Genomic DNA, 20,169 nt, shown 5'->3' on the forward strand with positions numbered 1-20,169 from the left:
TTGTAATTTCACTATGTTCACATAAGATATGGGAGCCGGGAGCCTACAACTGACCTCTCATACTTGCTACACAAGAGATCTTTTAACTCTGGGAGGAGTAAGTTGCATAGATCCAGATTCCAGAGTGATCTGAAAACAATAGAACCCCCCTTTCCCCCACCATTATCAACTGCAGCATGATAAGAAGCTGAGAGAGATCACCAAGTATTCCACAGGAGAAACAGGAGACGAAATTAGCTGCAAACTGACACACAAACAGTCTGAAGATACAAAATAAGATGAGGTGCTTTTGAATACAAAAATAAAAGGTATTGTTTTTTAGCAGGGAAAATTTGCGATACAAATGAAAAAAAAAATGGAAATAAAGTGCAGATATTTCTGACCAGGCTAGGGTGCCAATGTAATGTGACATAAAAGTTATTACTTCGGTATAAGGCGGAGAAACTGTAAAATAATTAACCCAAAGACATCTTCCAAACAGAAGAGTACAAATGGCCAAGCTCATAAAAGATAACTGTGCGTCAGCATGATAACTACCACATTCCACAAGCAACAGTTTACAACGAGCAAACCATATCAGAACGTTTTCTAACTGAAACAAAAAGAAAACAAAATGCTAGTGTACCTACAAAACGAATTAATCTTATTTCAAATCCACTTCATCCTTCCTCCCTCATCTCTCAAACAATCAGCCCATGAACACCATGCACCAGTGTTGTTCCTCTTTATCAAGAATCTCACAGAACAAAACACACAGTCAATGTTTTTGTTTCCAAAAAAAAAAGTGAAAAGAGGATATGTCTAGGCAATAAAACTTTTTGCCAACCTTCACACTGGTGCAGTGCATTTTATCAGATCACTTAAAAACACTGAAGGCGTGGAGAATTTTTCCTCTCCCATCCACAACCATCACTGACTAATGACAAATTCCACAAGCCGCTTGGAGGGTAGACATATTTCTTTTCAGACTACCCATGACCTGTCGCAGACACACAGGGCTGTTGATTTTTTTTCTCCACCACACAACCAAGTCAAATCCACACGGACATTCAAGTATGCCCGTCACATATGCGTCCATACACAAGTCTTGTTTCACTCACAATAGGCCCCTCGTAAGTTCACACTGACTTGACTATAAAATCTTGTTCCGAATGCCTTGTATTTTTTTTCAGTTTTTGCACCACAAAGGAAAAAACAACCTCTTTAAACAGCTGTAACGTATTCCTTGTGAAAACCAGGAAACAATCCAGTCAGCAAAAATCAACATTCAACATTCATCACTTGCCGCTGACATCAGTTCGAACAATCAGTCAACCATATGAAAAAAGATATCGTCCATTTTTTGCAAGATGTAGGACATACGATTGGGTGGGTGGAGGTTGGATTGTCATCACCGTCATTTTTCTTTTCAGATCTGGAATAACAAGGAGGAGGAGAAGATGATGATGAAGAAGAAAGAGGAGGAGGAGAAGGAGGCAGAGAAGGAGTAGGAGGAGATGGAGAAGAAGATAACTCATAAACTTCTGTCGGTAAGACACCCATCCATAAAAACTTTGCTCAATATTTCTTTTTTCTAATTCCTCAAAGCCGACACAGCCCAGCCTCATAGTGTGCACACAAGACAGACAGTTCCTTCATCACAGCAGATGGCAGGTCAAGGGTCATGGGTCACATTGTCATCTCAGTCCGTATTTTTGCCGTTCTGGAGTGGAGTGGCATCTGTCATCATTCTATGCCCGAAAGCAGGATCATGATCTCGCGGAAATCGCTGGCAACTTTCGGCGTTGTGGTCGATTGCGAGGAGCGGATCAAAGACTTGATGGAGCTTAGCACTGTATAGCACGCCAGGCATTTCTTGTGTCTGCAGAGACAATATGACAAACAGCACGGTTTAAGTTTAAGTAAACAAAAGAATATCGACACAATAACTGTCATTTCCTGGAATTTGATAAATACATACAACGGAAGGAGAGTAACAAAGTACAACCAACCCATGACACCTTCCTGTCACTTGTAATCAACATGAAAATGGGTATAAGTACAACTCTGACTTAAATTTAAACCCTGATATGGAGGGACATACTAGCCCTTCATAAAATCATGCTCCTTCACATATACCAGACCTGCCAACCCCTCCATGACAAAAATATTGGAAGTTTTCCTCACAATCCTCCCTATTAATAGGAGTTGGGGGGGGGGGGATCAGAGTCTCCAGAGCCCCATTAGATTTAGATTATGTTACAAACCGATCATGGCAAATAAATGCGTATTGCAAGTACACACAAAGAAAAATGTGTATTTTTACATCATTTACAATAAGTTGCCTAAGACAGAAGGAATTGAAGTTAAAGAAAAATATCAGATTTTATGCACATCTGATAGTGGTGCTTTCTTAGGCAAAAAAACCCAAACATTTTTAATCGGAAGGTTCCAATTTCATCGGAGTACCTAGAAGGTCTGCCCACACTGGCAGTTTGACGATGACAAGCAGTACTAATAACAACAGCAGCAACCACAATGATAAGGTGTGCTGATGAGTTACTTCTTGGATTTTTGCCTTATGGAAATTGATACATCAACTTTACAGACACAGTAGACTTGAACAAAATGGCACCAAAGGAAAACCTATAAATCAGACCCCCAGTGTCGATTTTCCGCCCATATCTCCATTCTTGGATTGCAAGAAGTAACTAATTTTGTCAGCACACCTCACTTTTTGTTTCTCTGAAAATGGACATTTTTAACCCTATCCGCACGTCGTGTTTTACTATCGTATCCATACGAAGTGGGGAACTCTGTGCCACCACTTTCAAAGAAGAAATTTACTCGTTAATACGATCCGTACACTTTGCATAGCAGTCTGACAAAATGATTTTTTGAGAAATACTGAAAGTTTCAAAGATATCTTTGTACTTTCTAAAATGTCAAGAATACAACCCAGGGGGTACAAAATGACCAAAGGGCGAGAGGAGTAATAAATATTAAACACATAATGCTTCTCATATAAAAATGTCTCATCTGCCCAAATGGCTCCATTTTTCCCTCACTACCCGGCCACAACACTCAGCCAGCCTCACCTTTCCTCACGAGAAATGTCTACAAAAGAGGATGGGGGCTCCTCCATGTTGGACTTGATGACATTACCAAAGTTCCTCAGGACCAGCTTCACGGCATTCGCAGCTGTTGTGATATGACTGCATGGAAGGAAACACAATATTCATTTATCTGGACAGAACACATTCATTTGTTCCTTCTTTCTTTCCTTTTTTTTTTGTGCTTTAAGTATCAGTTTTACTATATAGCACTTGCAACACAAATAGGCCATATAAGTGCCGAAGATTTAGAGGTGTTACTACTAGAGAGTAACATACAAACAAAAGAAGCAGGAGAAATAAGGGCAATAGATGTTTGATAGGAAAAAAGGAGCAAATCACACCAGAGCACCCGTCAACCCCTCAAATTATTTGTTCAGAATAAAAGATATTACAATGTTCTGAACTGTATGCTATTTGGTGCAGGGCTATCATTTTAAAAAAGTGACAAAGGAGGATGTTCTTACTTAACCCACTGTCTAAGAAGGGCAATTTGACAAGACAAATTTAAACAACTGAATTTTAAACAGTCACGTGTATTTTTCTCAAAAAGGTTCTTGTTTTTTCATTACACCAGCTAGAGTAAAAGTAATGTAAACACACACAACCCACTCCCCCCCCCCCAAAAAAAAAAACCTCGAAAACAAATGGATACATTAACAATTAAAACACCAATGCCTTTGTAATTTCACTATGTTCACATAAGATATGGGAGCCGGGAGCCTACAACTGACCTCTCATACTTGCTACACAAGAGATCTTTTAACTCTGGGAGGAGTAAGTTGCATAGATCCAGATTCCAGAGTGATCTGAAAACAATAGAAAGACACCATATCAAAAGAATTCAAATCACACAAAAAATAAATATGTAAGCACAATCAGCCTGTCTCTAAGTTCAGCAAAAACAAAAACATCTTTTTATTTCTCTTTAAAAAACAAATATTTCATTCAGAAAACTTTGCTTTTCAATAACAATAAAAGACAAAAAATTCAATTCCTGGTCTATAGTTACATTCCACATTCCTGATATAATTCTTATCGCCAAACACTTCAAAATATTCTTGAAAATGAGCAATATTTTAATTATTTTCATGTACTTAAAAAGACAAAGAGTATAAACAAGTTTTTTGGTGTGAATTTTCAGCTAAGAAATAAACTACCAAGAAATTCCACAACAGTGACAACTTACGCCCTGGAGTTGATGATGTTGAGAAGGTCCACCAGCACTGCCTTGTCCTTCATATTGATGGCAGAGTCCACTGCACTCTGAGGGGTAGAGAGACAGTAGAGAGAACTAGTGAAATCAAAAGCTTTAGGGGTTCGAATAAAGAGAAACAAATAAACACAATTACTGCCATTTAGTGATTTGGTGCAAACAAAATGAGTAAGACAAGACCAAGAAACAACAGAGGGTAAATACAGTCATAGACGTAGGACCTACCAGGGATACTGTCTTACCAAATGCTCTCTCACTCTCTCAAAGGTTAAGAAATCTCTAAAACAAAAAACAAAAAAACAGCATTATTCACTGCCAGGAAAACAGCATAACCTAGAAAACACTTTACAAACAACTTGCATATAAATTACACCGAAAAACCATAGTGTCTGGCTTAGTTTTTTATTTTGTTTTAGTAACACTTTTTTGACACTTTCAACACAGATCATATAAGTGCCGAAGATGAGAGGTTGTAACTTGAGGAGAAAAAAGAAAAAGACAAAAAAAAGGAGAGATGATCACAATACATATACGATAGGAAAGAAAGAAGAAACCACACTAGAGCACCTGCCAACCACCCACACAGTGTTCAAAGAGATTAGTGTCCAATGAAAATACAAACATGCTTAGACATAGCAGCATTTTACATGTAATAGTGGCGGTAAAATTTCTCTGCCAGTCATGACAGGTACATTTAAGCCCCCCCCCCCCCCCAAAGAAAAAAGAAAAAAGCTGGACGTTCGAACCTTAGTATTTCCCGAGGTCCACATGGTGCGGACAATCTGCAGATTGCGGCTGCGTTGCTGAAGCACGGCCACCATAGTGCTGTGGCCCTTGGTGAGAACTTCCACCAGCTCACCTTCAGAGACGTTGTTGGACCCGGACGCTGAAGGCTTCTGTTTCTGTGACAGGGATAGTAAAGACATATACAGTCAAACACGGGTAACTCGAATTCATCGGGGATTGGAAATAGTGTTCGAGATTTCTGAAATTCGTCATGTCCATGAGAGCCCCAAATACAAAGAAATAAAGGAAAATCAAGGGAGGTTAAAAAAAGAACATTAAAACAATTAACATGGTTAGCTCCCTTGATGAACGTGTTGACGGTGTGAATTCAAGAAGATGAATGAAAGTGGAAAGCAGAAAATATCATGTGTGCACAGCCAACACCTATGTCATTCCTTTCCTCTCATTTCATTGGATTACAGAAAGTTACTCCTCTTGCCATCCGCACCGTGTGTGTCCCACAGCATGATTGCACGCGTGGCGAGCTAGTCGTGCAGTGCGGTCAGCATCACTCCTCAACCCCCCTGGAGAGACAAGGACCACGCTTTTGCTGTAACAATAACAAAGAAATACCTTCCCGCAGCCAGAAAGGCTGAAAAGCCGGGTCTTTAGTTGAGAACGCGAAGTGGATTTGTTCAAGATTCGAGTGCTGCGTCGCGATTTCGAGTTCAGGAACTCCGTGAAGTCAATACAAAGAAAACAGGGATTGAAATGGGACCGAGCATTATGTTCGAGATGCGTGAACTTTACTGTATTTTATAAGAACACTTTACAATTTTCAAATTTTGAAATTCAAAATCACGAAAATTCAGCTCAGTCACGTTTTTAGGATTATTGTATGTTACCTTAGTTTAAATTTTGAGGTCTGAAAAGAGGTTTCTTTTGAAAGTGATGAAAAGATAAGGCCCCCAGAACTATACAGGATAAAGTTTTGATTGTTTGTTTGTTCATTTGAGTGGCAGACACCCTCAGAGCACACAACACGTCACTCCTCCAGGCCACTTGCCTGGCTGCAGACAAGCAACTCCATAAGCTCAAAAATTGATGGGCACCTGATTCCAACATGCTATGATACATATACTTAAAACAGTCTCACATGGAAAGAACGGCAATATTCCATATGAACACAAGACAGAAAGGCAGAAGTACTCAATATTTTTTCCCCAAGACTAAAGCCGTTTTCTTCCCTGAAGTCTTCAAATATCAACCTTGTGTCTTCACAATAACTTACAGGAAGGAAGTCCTCCGCCAACACGGAATCTTTGGCTTGTGGCGTTTCCTTCGGTGGTTCTCTAACAGGTTCCTGGGGTGAATGCCGGACTCGAGGAGAAACTTCTTTCCGCACGGATGGGGACGCTTTCACCGGGTCAGTATCTAAAAAAAAAATAAGCGAAAAATAAGATAACAGGTTAGTCTTGTTTGCTCGTTTGAGTAAAGAGATGCACACTAACATAATGACAGTCATCTAGTGCTATGAAAAAAAGAAGACAGAGTGTGAGGTTTTGAGTAAAAGGAAGCACATCCACACATTAACATTCATTTGATGCTGGGGAAAAGGTTAGATAGACAGAAACAACAGAGGAAGAGTAAAGAAGTAGGACCTATCAGTGGTGTCCTCCAACCACCTGCTAGGTTTAATAAAACCAGAAAACCAATCAATCAGTTCCATTAAATCAACATTTTGCATCTCATTTGGGATTTCCTTTTTAGATGCATTATCATACATATATGTTAAGTAATTATGGTCTCAAGAACTCACTATGTTTTAAACCCGACTGACGTTGATATAAGAAATAATAAATGAGTACTCAAAATTAGAGAAAAGATTATGGACAAAGACTCATTTCAACAAAAAAGTAAAGCACCAAATCTTCTGCCTTTGAAACAATCTGTTCATGTTTAGTAGGTGCTACATTCAAACAAATCAAAACAATATCAGTTCTTAAGACAAATACCCTAGGCTGCACTGTTTTTAAAACAAGTACAAAACTTGAAGAATCCACACTAAGAAAACAGTGGACTCCCATGTTCGTGAGGTTCATCAAACTGAATGTCTGTGAAAACTTTCCAGTCACCAGGGGACGGGACGTGTCTCCTTGAGCCTTACATATTGACCTTGGCTGAACAATAGATGCTGTCTTATAGTGACCATCGAAAGGTGTTGGCACATAAAATTTGACAAAAGGAAGCCTTTCATTGTGATGTTGCAACATTTGGAACACATTATTGTAAATCAAGTTTCCACAGAGAATGATAAAGATGATCTCTTCTTCCTTTCTTAAAGGACAAAAAATAACAGGATGCAAACAAAAACCAATGAATGAGTTCAATTTAAAAAATCAAATCACAACGAATAAGTGACAAAATTACTCACAATCATCTTCAAAAGGCGGGCGGAATGGTTCTGCCTTGTTCTTTGCATTGGCTGAAACATGCAACATTCAACAATCACATCACCTCATGCACTTCACACAAAAAGAAACAGAAAATGCATTCAAGCCTCTAGCATTCTGCAAAACATAATACAGGATGGCCATGGAAAAAAAAAAAAATTTTTTCTTAGAGACAGTGGTGTGTGCTGTGATGCTGGCTCCTATGAAAGACCAGGTTGAGAGGGATATTTCCATATGTTGTGAGGGCAGTGAGAGAGTACACAACTCTCAGAACCTGGTAACATTCCAGAGTTTTGCAAGAAAAATCATGCACATGAGAAGACACTACTCTGCCTATCACCATGCACTCTAGACTAAACAATGCTCCCCTCTCAAAAGTGGAAGCAGAGACGATGTCCTGATTAATAATCTTTACTACAGCCTTATCCGTCACACAGCAGATCATGCAAAGACAGCCATAACACAAAACATAATTTGTTTTGTTTGATGAGTAAAGAGACATACATTCTCATGATGGTCATTTAGTGCAGGGGGGAAAGCAAGACAGATAAAAACAATAACAACAGGGGGAAAGAAAAGAAGCATATTATGCAACAAAGATAGGCCCACTCATATCAACTTTAATAACTTAAGTGTTTGTAAGGTCATCGAAGAGCACATACTTAGGGCCTTTACATGGGAAGCCCTGTGACATGGCTACCTCTACGTTCCATCGTAAAGAAATTTTACTGCCTGAGATACCACTATATGATCAGACTAAAACATGGCACACAGAGCTAGTAAAATATTACCAAGCACAGAAATGTGCAAAATCCAGCCATCATGCACGCACAACAAAAGACAAGTAGAAAGTATCATTCAAAAGAGGTTCCCCTCCCACCAAAACCCTGTCTTTAGATTTTTATAAAACCCACCATTCCTCTTTAATAATAAATTGTATGCACCATTTCAGCATAGAGGTATCTTTTTCTGTCCACTCGGAGACTAAATGTTTTGTCTCTCAGTAAACAGGTCAACAGTTGTCTGCCGCAGGCAGGGTGTGCTGTTAGCTCAGGCAGTATCATGTTCGGCTTTGGTATAGATGGTCATGATTCAAATCCCAAAAGGGGTTTTCTTGAAGTTGGGTTATTCGCACAGTTTTCCAAGGCTTTTCATCTACTTGGCTCAGTTCTAGCAGAAACATGATTAAAAACGGCAGTCCCGCCTCTTAAATAATCTTATGGAGCTGATAGGGGCTGATAAACCCACCCAAGTGGCAATTATCCGGCGACGAGCTTGTTTAAAGCATTCAGAGAAGAGAGCTTCAGACACACAATCCACTTACCACGTCCAGCATACAGCTTGTGGTACTCGTCCTGGTTTTGAATCTCTGCCCGGGATAATGACCCGTCATCTTCATTGCTCTCATTCTTTTCTGGTGGTGTGTTTGAGCGCTTTGGTTCACTGCCAAAGAAGAGCATAGGATTTCTTTATAAGATCTGAGAAAAAAGTAAAACTTTTCCACTTCATCAACTTTCTGTATTTTATTTGTGATTTCCCTTGTAACATACTGATGAAGACACAATGTTTCTAGCCTCAAAAATAAACTTTTATCCATAACCTGACCTCCATTTATAAAATATTGGGGCTCTAAAAATCCATTATCTTCACATTTTCCGCATGACTATTACAATTGGCAAATCTCTCTGCCCTCCATCAGTTTGTATCAAGCTGAACGAAACTGTTTAAAGTTCGAATCCCAAAGAAGATTCCCTTTTGAAATTTGGAGGTTTTAGAAGTTTTCAAACTTTTCAACACACCTGGCTTGTGGGTGGTTGGCGGGTGCTCTGGTGTGGTTTGCTCCTTCTTTCCTATCAAACATCTATCGTCCTGATCTCTCCTCCTTGTTTTTTGTGTTTGTTTCTTTCTTGTAACACCTCTAATCTTCGGCACTTCTATGACCTAATTGTGTTGCAAGTGCCGTAAAACTTACTAAAACTAACACCTGGCTTGTTCTCATGGCCCATGGACAGGACATTCAATTATACCACCTTTAAAAATAACTTTTCAGCTTTTCAGTGATGGAAAAGACATAAACCCAAGCACATCATACATCTCTCCTTTATCAGAACACCAGCTGCTTTGGTACATACAGTGACTACTTTTTTCTTCCCTGAACTAATGCCATGAATCATTTTGTTGACCTGAACATTATCAACAGTTCCAAAAATATTTTCATCACAAGACAAACTTTCTGAACCTTTAGTTATTTACGCTTACTGTAAAAGTGAGCATTTGAGAAACACATGCGAAAAACAAAACTCATTATTCTAACCTTGGCTCAGCAGAACAAGAGGTAGGGGGTCGCTCAGTGATGAAACTCCTTCGAGAACTGTGGGCACAACAACAAAAATATTAAAGCAAACTTTAACATGAGGCACAAGAGACTCAACTTGCATTCATTGCCCTAGAAAGAACAAGGGTCATTAACATAATAGTGCCTTTGAGAATTAGAAAGTTCTATTTCCACCTCTAGTCAAAATCTGACTAGTCACTATCATGAAATGAAACTATCTCACATCTTTTAGTAAATAAAATCTCTCACTCCTAAGTTGTTATTCCACTGGATTTTCTCACGGTTGCAATCCAGATCAACTGCTTAGCATAAGACTCCATCATTCTAAAGAGACATATAATGGACTCTTACACTAAGCAGTCCAGATGTAATTCATAGATCTAAATTTTCTGAAAACAAAAATTTCACTTTGCTCAAAACTACTCAAAGTGAAGTCAGACCACTCCTATTCTTGCGGGCACAAATCTACTCATATAACTAGACTCTACTGCCTCTCTCCAGCTAAATCTGTGTCATGTATTTCAGCTCATCATCAATATCTTGCTTCCGCTTCTTTCCTGAACACCCACTGCTCCATATACCCATAAGGCTCTATGTCAGAGCCTGTACTGTAACCTAAGATAACAACCTTCAAAGAGAATGGCAGACCCTACCCCACGTGTCTCTGTACCTTTCCCTTCCACTGCTCAGACACTGGTTGTTTTTTTCTTCTCTCCTTTCTCTTGCTATTTGATTGTGCAAATGCATCTCATCTGGTGGTTAATAAATTCCTGGATCTTAATAAGCATTATCTTTCCCATTCACCATGTCTCGAATCCACAGAGAAAGCATTTTAAATAGACAATGTTGTTATCCAAGGGAAAAAAGGAACACAAGACTAGTCCACAACAGATATGTCCTTCAACATATCATGACTGGCCCAAGACATATGTTAATAAAAAAGTAAAAATTCGAAGTGTTTGTTTGAGAACAGTCATTCAGAATTTCTATTAGAGTAAAATTTAATTCAACAAATAGACTCTTTATTTTCAGACCATTATCATCTTCAGACAATAGTCATGAACTCCCTTACTGGAGACCTGTCAACTGATGAGTAAAAATATCACAATACAGTTAAAGGAAAGGCCATTGCAGTATTCCGATCTGGCAAAGAATGCATCTCGGATGCTATTTCCTTAGACTTACCTGTTCATGCCAGCACGCAGACTGTCAGACTTGCCATCAGTTCCAGTAGGCGCTACTTGCTGCAGGAAGAAAATAGACAGAAAGATGCGATCAGATCATTTATTTTAGACAAGTCAACATTATTTCATTGTCAACACAAGAGGAAAGTCACAAATTGCTGTTTTGAGCAAATAATCAAATAAATGCTTTCCTCAAGATATTCAAAAAATGAGAGATTTGCTTCACCGGTTTATCTCTTTCAAAAGGCAGGCAGCAATATCATTAAGTAAACTAAAAATTCAGCTCAAGCGCAAAACACATACTATCAAACATCTTTTATTGAATATTTAGAAACAGAAAGGACCATGATTAAACAAAAACAAAAAAACTTCGGGAGCAGGGGTGTAAAAATTTCTTCACAGTAGCAAACTTGTTCCTTGTACACTGAATACTCACTTTCAAATCAACAACATAGGAGGAAACATTGGTTTTGTTGTAGGAGGACGCAATCTGGAAGAAAGAAAAAAAAATATAGATAAAACACAACACAAAAGTGGCATAATTGTCTCATTGTCATCATTGTAAGCAACCCCATAATAATAATAATAATAAATGACATTTATATAGCGTTCAAACCCGAATAAAGTACACATGCTCTGAGCACGTTGCAATACAGTACAACATACACAGTAACACAAAACGTTATGTTCTGACAAAAGAAAATTATTTCAAATATTCTTCTTATTAATTCAAAAACAGAAACGACTTCAGCTGACATTTGAATGAATCAAAAGATCTGATCTCTCTTAACATACTTGGTAAAGCATTCAAGATCTTGGGGCCTTGGTATACAAATGCCTTTTCACCCATTGTTTTAAGTTTCATAGATGGTAAAATAAATTTCTTTTTGTCAGCTGATGACCTTAAACTGTGAGTTGGAATGTACAGTCTTAACAGATTTAATAAATATGATGGTGCATTATCATTCAAACATTTGTGACACAGGGTGGCCACAGTCACAAAGTACAGTTACAGTCACTGCATAAACTCTTAGACCAAGCTCCAGCCCTTTTCCAAGAAGCAACAACAGCTCAGCTCTGGAACAATTAGAATATCTGGGTAGATTACTAAATGACTAAAGGTTATAATGGAATATCCTTGCACAGAAAGGTTAATAAAACTGGTCAAGGAGGCAGAAGGGAAGAAGAGATTTCACTGACCAGCTGCGAGTTTGCCACGGCCATATCAGCTATGTCCGACCAGGCAGCGGGGACCACCTCATGGCAGACAAACGGCTCCCAGCCGTAAACTTTGAGGGAGAAACCTGTGGCACTGTACAGGCACGAGCCATCTGGGTGGAAATATATGCTCCTGGGAGGAAGGTTAGAAAAAAAAAGTTATAATTGTTCAAACTTTCATCGTTTTTTGGGGGTTTTTTGTTAAAGTTTTACAGCACTTCCAACACAATTAGGTCATATAAGTGCCGTTAATTAGAGATGTAACAAGAGAATAACAAACAAACAAACAAAAAAGGGAGAGATAAGGGCGATAGATGTTTAATAGAAAAGAATAAACAAACCATAGCTGAGCACTCACTTAAGACCTAACTCAAATTTTCAGGGACACAAAAGATATCAATGTTTGAAGAAGGAAGGAAATATGTTCATTTTGATAGACATCAAAGTTTTCAATTCCTTTTTTAACTTGGAGTAGAACAAAAAAACATTCAGAAAAAAAATATTAAAATATTTGTAAAACTATATGCACACGAGACCAAAAAATTAAGACACTATATATAGAAATCCTCCAAAATAATATTTTTTAAAAAATAAATAACGAGAACACATACGTTCTCCCTACAGTGATAACACTCCATTCAAAAGGCATGCATGCGCAGTATAAGAAATACATTTCTGACTCACTTGACAGGGTTCCTGTCTGTATCTGAACTGCAAATGCACTTGAAACTTTCCAGATCCCAAAATTTAACAGTTCTGAAAGATATTTGACAGTAATATGTGAGCACATAATAAACAAGGACAACCATCTACAATAAATTTTTTTTTTTAAAGTATGAGACTAGCGATAAGCATTTATTGCCAAGGAGAAAAGACATTTCACAAGGATAGTAAATTAATCACGTAATCAATGTTCCAAAAATATATTTGAAAAACCTCTATACCCTCCAAATAAGGAGTAAACATTCTGTGAAAATGAGTAACAGAACAAGTGACATCTATTTTGTTGTTCCATTAAGAGCCAAGATTACAAAAGAGCATATAGCACTCTACTGTCTGATCATTTGCCATTCTCAGATTATTTACAATTCAAGAACACAACTTTACACTGTTAAAAAAAAACATCACCTTGTACAAATGAAAAAACTCAAGGTACATGTGAGCCTGCATACATTCAGCTCCTGAACCCCCTCCCCCTCCCACATGAAAAAAAAACCACTTAAAAGATTTTTTTCACTCCCACTTCTCAAATTCTCTTCAGCAAACTGCTCTGACATACATGGTAGTCCTTGCAATGTATAACGTTGTGCAATACAAACACAAGTGTGCTAGACAAGCAGATGACCCACCTATCTGTACTACCAGATGCCAACAGAAGATCTGACGGGTGGAACTCCACAATGTTCACTGGGCCTGTGTGGTCTTTCAGCTCAGACAAAAGTTTTCCAGCAGTTAAATCCCAGATCTGAAACAAAAGACAAGTTCCTCAAAAAATTATAGCTGAGCACATGACAGTAGAAAAAAAACACTGAAAAGTATGCAACAAACAACACATTCCAAGACATGTGCACACACATAGCGCACTCTTAGATTAACAGGGTTCTAACTCCATGATGACTAATTTTGAGAAAATAGGATTGAAAGATTCACATTTTTACAACGATTTAAACTTTATGTAAAAGGTCAAACTGAAAAAAAAATACAAGTCACTTTGCCTCAAGCCTTTGACACAGAGTGCACCCATCTGTGTCAGTGGTGTGTAGTGTGCAACTCAGTTTTTGTAAAAAGTTTAGTTTGACTCTGCCATTCTAAGGGCATGATGTACAGCCGCCATTTTTAGTCATATCAGTGAACTGAATTGTTTTGAGGAACGGTAGTCTTTACTTGCTAATGACTACTCCCCTGAGGCCGTCAATCCAAGACATGGAGGGGTTTCATATATCTATTGCCAATTTCCACGTCAAGATCAATTGAAGTCCAGAAGAATGAGATCAAAGTCGAACACAAAGATTTCCAAATGTAAGCTGGTGTGCAAGCAGGTTGGGCAATAGTTCACAGTCAGTCAGAAGAACATAACCACCTCAATTCATCTCAATCAGATTAGAGAAATAGCAAAGCAGAAAAGATGTAAAAAGCCGGAGAACAACACATTGCTCTACTGACCAGCCACCAGTGAAAATAAGTAGGTGTTCCCTGTCCTCTCCTACACAACTTATATCAAAGACCAGACCTACAAGTCAACATCTACACGAGGGAAACAGCCTTAAGGAAAGGTCTTCTTTTTTAAGCACAAAAGAAATAAGGAGGGAGATAACAGATGGAAAGAGAAGAAGAAAGAAGAAAAAAAAAGCCTTCAACACATCCTCCTTACCTTTACTGTGTTGTCTTCACTGGCTGAGGCTATCCAGAGACCATCTGGAGTAAATCGTAGACAGTTCACGGCATCTTTGTGGCTCTAACGTACATAAAAGAAAGGAAAAAATACGGGATCAATGAAGGTGAAGGGTAGCGAGGAGGTGGTGGAAAGGGGGTGAAAGACACATACAAAACCACAAGAGACCCCTGCATACTGAGATGACAAGAAGATGGGTAGGGTCTGATCTGTGAATTTAAATAACAAACGTAAAAGACTGTTTCATAGAAGTACTCACAGTAGTTACATATATTTAAAACTGCCCATCTGATACAACCCCTTAAGACTTAAAAAAGAAGAGTGAATTTTTCTTTAAAAATTCATTTACAATAAAAAGATAGGGATAAACCATAGTCTGTCATTTCAAATCTCCACACGATGAATACCCCAAAAACATAACTGTATAGTACAAAAGAAACACAAAACAACCTTAAAAGCCGAATGACAGTTATAGCTGGACAACACTACTCCATAAATGGCATTTACAAATGATTCAGGACATCCTACGCCCACTTACCTTGTATGTGTAAATGCAGCCTTTCCTCCGTACATCCCAGAGCTGAAAGAGTATACACAATTTTAACTTTTGCAACCCAAGTTTTTTTAAATCAAACAACCAAGCAAACTTCCAATACTTTTCATAAACTTCAAAAGCAATTCAAAAGAGTTAAAAAAAAAAAAAAAAGAAGAAATGTTACAACCAAGCATCAGTAATAAAGTACAAAATGGTATAACAAAGATGAACTTCCTTCAAATAGAAATCTTTCTTATTCCACCTTGGAGGAATAGTCAAGCTTGAGGTGATGCTTTAAAAAAGTAAGTCACTTATAGTCAAGACAGTTGACAATATAGTCGAACCTGCCATGACGGCCACTAGTACATACGCCCGCTTTCCATTTCTCCTTGCGTTTTTTCTATATAATTTCACTGTGTAAAACGGCCACCTGTCCAACGTGGCCGCTATCACAATATTTTAACACACAACCCCAATCACACCAAACAATAACCCCTGTCTTAGGTGGCCACCTTAGTGACTCCATTACGTTTTGTCATAAATTATGCATTGGCCCTGGCGTTGTTGGAGAGCCGTCACAATCCAATCACCTGTCATAGTTGTTAGGGTAGTCCATTCAACCGATCATGCTGTGTTGGCCCCTCCCACAGTTGTTCAATAGGTAACTAATTTTCAGCTGCTGGTGAGGTAAGCGTGTGATCCCTCATAACCCATAAGCCCCATCCAGAACTCATACGCAAATCGTAAGTGAGATGAGTGGTCACTCTTTACCCAGTCTGTACACGTAACAAAGCAACAATGGACATCAACATGAACTTGCGACGTCTCCGAGAGGTGGCTACCCATGTGCTTGTTTTAACTTGGCACTCAGTCTTACTCGTCTGACACATTTTTCATTTTATTGGCACATTGGCACAAAAGCAGCAACAAAATAAAAAAGCAACCAAAAAACCAACCAACCGAAACAACAACAATGCGGCTACCTTCGGTTAGGACCTCAGAATGGAATGGTTTGTTTCATCATCTTAATCAGTCCTGCCTAAGACGGCCACCTATCTTATACGGCCACTTTTCTCCTTGACAATGGGTGGCCGTCTTACACAGGTTCGACTGTATTTGTCAAAACCTTTTTATCTAAAAGAAAGATTACACTAAATATACTTTTAAAAAGTGCCTCATTGGTTTTCATACTAATGAAAAAGCAAATACCATAGAACAGGAAAGACACTCACTGATCATTGTATAGGTTTAACGTCCCTTTCAACACTGTAAGTTCAGTTAAGAGACAGGACCACCGAATTTATCGCCTATTTCCAGTACGACCAAGCTAAATGGGTGGTAAGCCTTTAAAAAACTTCAAAACAACACAAGTTTAGAAGAATGGCCCGCAGGGGATTTCAAACATAGCCATCCGCTCAGTAGTCCAACATGATGCCATCTGGGCTAACAGTACACCCTGAATGACACTGACAAACAAACGGCAAGAATGGTAACAACAATTTTTCAGTAGTGAGTATGTCACACTCATCACAATCATTTATCTTGGTGTGTTTCCCACTTCCACATGTGTCATGACGTGTTGGAATCAGGCGCTCGTCAATTTTTGGGTATGTGGAGTTATTGGTAGCATCTTAAAGCTTGTTTATTAGGCTTGCTTTTAATGAAAAAAACCCATCCATCTATCTTGTATAGAAGTAGAGATATCTGTGGTCGAAGGCGGTGAGAGTTGCCCGATTTCAGAGGTAAAACAAGCGAGAAAATGGCTGCCAAAGCTCGATGACTTCCAAAGCTTGCGAGTCCTTGAAGACTGAAAATTTACATTTTTTGTACATTTAATCAACATTTTTCAGAAATATTAACACAGACATGTATTTTTTAATGGAGATAAAAGGTATTGAGCCAAAACACCCAAAATTTGATAAAAATAGACAAACTGTCAAGAACATGCCGGTGACTTTAATTTCATTAATTTGAGGGACGCCTGATTTTACCACCCTGCCTCACACGTCTCCTCACCACTTGAAAAGTTTCAACCAACCAACCACTCATGACACAGTCTCTTCTCACCTTCTTCCCTATCTTCCCTTTTCGTACTGTCTTTTTTAAGTATGTTTCTAATGACCGTCATATCTTCTTTTGCAAGTAACTAAATACAAAATAAAACTAACCTTAACATTGCAGTCCATTGACCCAGATGCAATGTAATTGCCATAAGGGTGGAAGTCAAGTGCCTTTATACCAGCTTTATGACCTGTTAGAGTCCTTAGGCCTGTAAGAGAGAATTAAATTAAAATCTTACATCGGAAGCCATTTATAGGAAAATAGTTTGCCACTGAACTTCATAAATCAATATGATACACTGCTTGCTTACTTTATGTCACAGAAGCTTTTTATTGAAGGAAGAAAACTCATTCTTAATTTTTCCTAGGTAGGATGAAACTAAAGTATATTTTACTGTTAAAATCTTTTTAAAATGGGACTATCAGAGACACACTGTAAATGTCAATTTTTATAATCTGATCATATGCTTAAATTATAGATGTCAACTTCGAATGATGTGAAACACATTACTTTGATACAAGAGCCTTCACACTCACGGTTCCCATCACAAATGCACTTTGGCTCATAAAAAATCCTCTCAGCTTTCTAAAGGATTCACTATTGAGAATTTGTGAGGGTACCCAAACACAATACAAATTAAACTTCTATGATATAAAAGTAGAGACCGACTTACTTTTGGCACCCTCCAGATCCCAGATTTTGAGAGCCCCTGAGAAAGAACCCGCTACAACGAGTTCCTCGTTGGGGTTGAAACGTACTGACTCAATGCTTGTAGTGTGCCCAATAAGACTCTGAAAAGACAAAGAGAGGGAAATTAATTACATGCTCCAAAAAGAACATCAGTGGCTACATAGTAAAAATCTACTAATAACATAAGCAGCAAAGTAAGAATCAAAGATCAATCAACGTTCAATATGACATGAAAGTCTGAGATGCAATGAATTATTTTACAGAAACTATTGTTATGTAGTCTGCTTTTTGAGAATATTTTCCAAAAGATCACCCATGTTTTGCCGCACTTTGTAACCCTGTAACTTTTTTGTTTTTAAGGATGAAATTTAAAATTTAATTTAAAAAAGTATCATGCTTGAACAGACAGCTTTTTCAGGCAGCAATACAGATAAGGGCTAAAGTGAACAAATCATTTCTCTTCATTGACATAGCTACTCTGACAGGCACACTTACCATTATGCACTGAGGTTTGCCAACGGACCACAAGTTGACTTTCCGGTCGTCGCCACCGGTAACCATAACTCGGCCGGACTTGTGGCCCAAACCAAGGCATTTTACATCAGCACTGTGGGCAGTGAAGTCCTCTGTGAATACAAGAAAAGAAAGCTTTGTTTTACAATTGGGAAAAATGAAGAAGTGCCAGATTGCATGTGTATGTCTTGTTATGCTTACTTTGAGCAACCAATCAAGAAAGGTACAGTGAGCCCAGGAAATAAAAGGACAGCTGGGACCAACATATAATATTATCCCTGTTATAGCCGAAGCCTGTTACAGAAGTTTACATAAACTGTAACTAATGGTTAATGAATGAGATTATATTTTTTACATAGTATAGTTTCCCAACTACAAAACGATTTATCAGTTTTATTGCTCCTTTCTTTTCCGTCATTTTTTTTTCCCTCCTCACCTTTGAGGTTGACTGGACACGATTTGAGAAGCACGGTCATAATAATAACCCGTTAATTGCATAGTACAGCACAGGCGCAACTGTGTTTGTTTTAATAATTTCTGGCACGGTATACATTTCACAAACTGTGATCTTGCAGTGAGAAAATCTAAATGCTGTGATATATATATATCAGCTTTCAGACTCAACAACTTTTTTAGCAACAGCTGAGCATGTTTGTCCGAATGCCTTCTACAAGGAACTTTTTCACAATAAATTATAACAGATCAGACTCAGGATTTATAATAACCCAGCTATAGCCAGAATCCTGTTATACCCATGACTGTTATAAGAGGAGCCCACTGTAGAAAGCAAAAAAAAAATAAAGGAGACTTTTGTCTTTAAAAATTATGAAAAAAGATTATATAAACAAAGAAGGACATACAGACAGAACATCAAAGTAGAAGCACCATAGTAAAAAAAAAATCAGATGTAAAGCACTGTTGTAGCAAAGTCTGTGAACATAAGATTTATTACATCAAAACAAATTACAACGATGGTTTTGAGTATATGTTTTGTGTGTGAGTAGGGGTGTGTGTGTGTGTGTCATGGGTCTCAACTCAGAATTTTACAAAAGGAGGAACTTTCCGGGTGATCGCGACAGAAGCCCTACCCATCGAGCACGAATTTCAGTACTGACCCCTTTACCGTGATCTGAATCGCTATTAGAAGATTCTAAGTCCTGTTTTTTATCATCCACAACGGAATTTACGGCACTTATTTCAGAGTAACTTTCATCAAATTAGTATCATTCCCCCTCACAACCCAGCGCCACTTCAAAAAGAGCTTCGCAGGTCGTGAATGTGCGTTTTCGAGACATCTTTCAAGCTTCTACACCCATCAAAAACAAAGAAACCACTGTTCATTGGAATATTAAAATATTCAGACAGAGCTAGCATCGCCGTATTTGCTTATTTAGGTAATTACAAGCAGAACTAGCTTCTTTGATGTGACCGTATCGCTTTTCCGAGAATACTCGTAGCCCGGACTGTTCCTCGTTACGCGAGTATACTCGTAGCCCGGATAAAAAGAGTTAACGAAGTTATTGGATTTGGTTTTCAAATACTCGAGATCTTTTATGTATTTTCCCTGGTCTCAGCCATTTTTTTTCAAATTCCCGGGGCCTGGCAGTCACCCTGCTCCCAGCAACTCTCTTTCAGATCGACGCGCTGTGGCGGTAGCGGAGTTTAGCGGAGGAAATGGCGGTAGCGGAAATCCACTAAATATCGGAATATTGAGACCCATGGTGTGTGTGTGTGTGTGTGTGTGTGTGTGCGTG

At 38.4% G+C, this 20,169-nt stretch overlaps 1 protein-coding gene across 2 annotated transcripts in view; it reads right to left on the reverse strand.

Annotated features, from left to right (window-relative positions):
* Positions 1–1,161: 1,161 nt before the first annotated feature.
* Positions 1,162–20,169, reverse strand: part of LOC101856003 (katanin p80 WD40 repeat-containing subunit B1) — a 33,866-nt gene continuing 14,858 nt past the window's right edge. The window contains exons 2-20 of one of the 2 annotated variants that reach the window (XM_005092036.3): positions 18,398–18,528; positions 17,886–18,003; positions 17,320–17,420; positions 15,155–15,196; positions 14,596–14,679; positions 13,574–13,689; positions 12,909–12,980; positions 12,207–12,357; positions 11,443–11,496; positions 11,008–11,066; positions 9,802–9,858; positions 8,812–8,930; positions 7,469–7,519; positions 6,326–6,468; positions 5,055–5,210; positions 4,282–4,358; positions 3,827–3,901; positions 3,078–3,194; positions 1,162–1,861 (exon numbers count right to left, since the gene is read on the reverse strand). In XM_005092036.3, the coding sequence (XP_005092093.1) occupies positions 1,726–1,861; positions 3,078–3,194; positions 3,827–3,901; positions 4,282–4,358; positions 5,055–5,210; positions 6,326–6,468; positions 7,469–7,519; positions 8,812–8,930; positions 9,802–9,858; positions 11,008–11,066; positions 11,443–11,496; positions 12,207–12,357; positions 12,909–12,980; positions 13,574–13,689; positions 14,596–14,679; positions 15,155–15,196; positions 17,320–17,420; positions 17,886–18,003; positions 18,398–18,528 (1,859 nt within the window). In that variant the 3' untranslated portion in view covers positions 1,162–1,725. The remainder of the gene's footprint in view (positions 1,862–3,077; positions 3,195–3,826; positions 3,902–4,281; positions 4,359–5,054; positions 5,211–6,325; positions 6,469–7,468; positions 7,520–8,811; positions 8,931–9,801; positions 9,859–11,007; positions 11,067–11,442; positions 11,497–12,206; positions 12,358–12,908; positions 12,981–13,573; positions 13,690–14,595; positions 14,680–15,154; positions 15,197–17,319; positions 17,421–17,885; positions 18,004–18,397; positions 18,529–20,169) is intronic. The other variant, XM_005092037.3, reaches the window with a different exon arrangement.

The sequence above is a fragment of the Aplysia californica genome, unplaced genomic scaffold (assembly GCF_000002075.1).
Source record: "Aplysia californica isolate F4 #8 unplaced genomic scaffold, AplCal3.0 scaffold00040, whole genome shotgun sequence".
NCBI lineage: Eukaryota > Metazoa > Mollusca > Gastropoda > Aplysiida > Aplysiidae > Aplysia > Aplysia californica.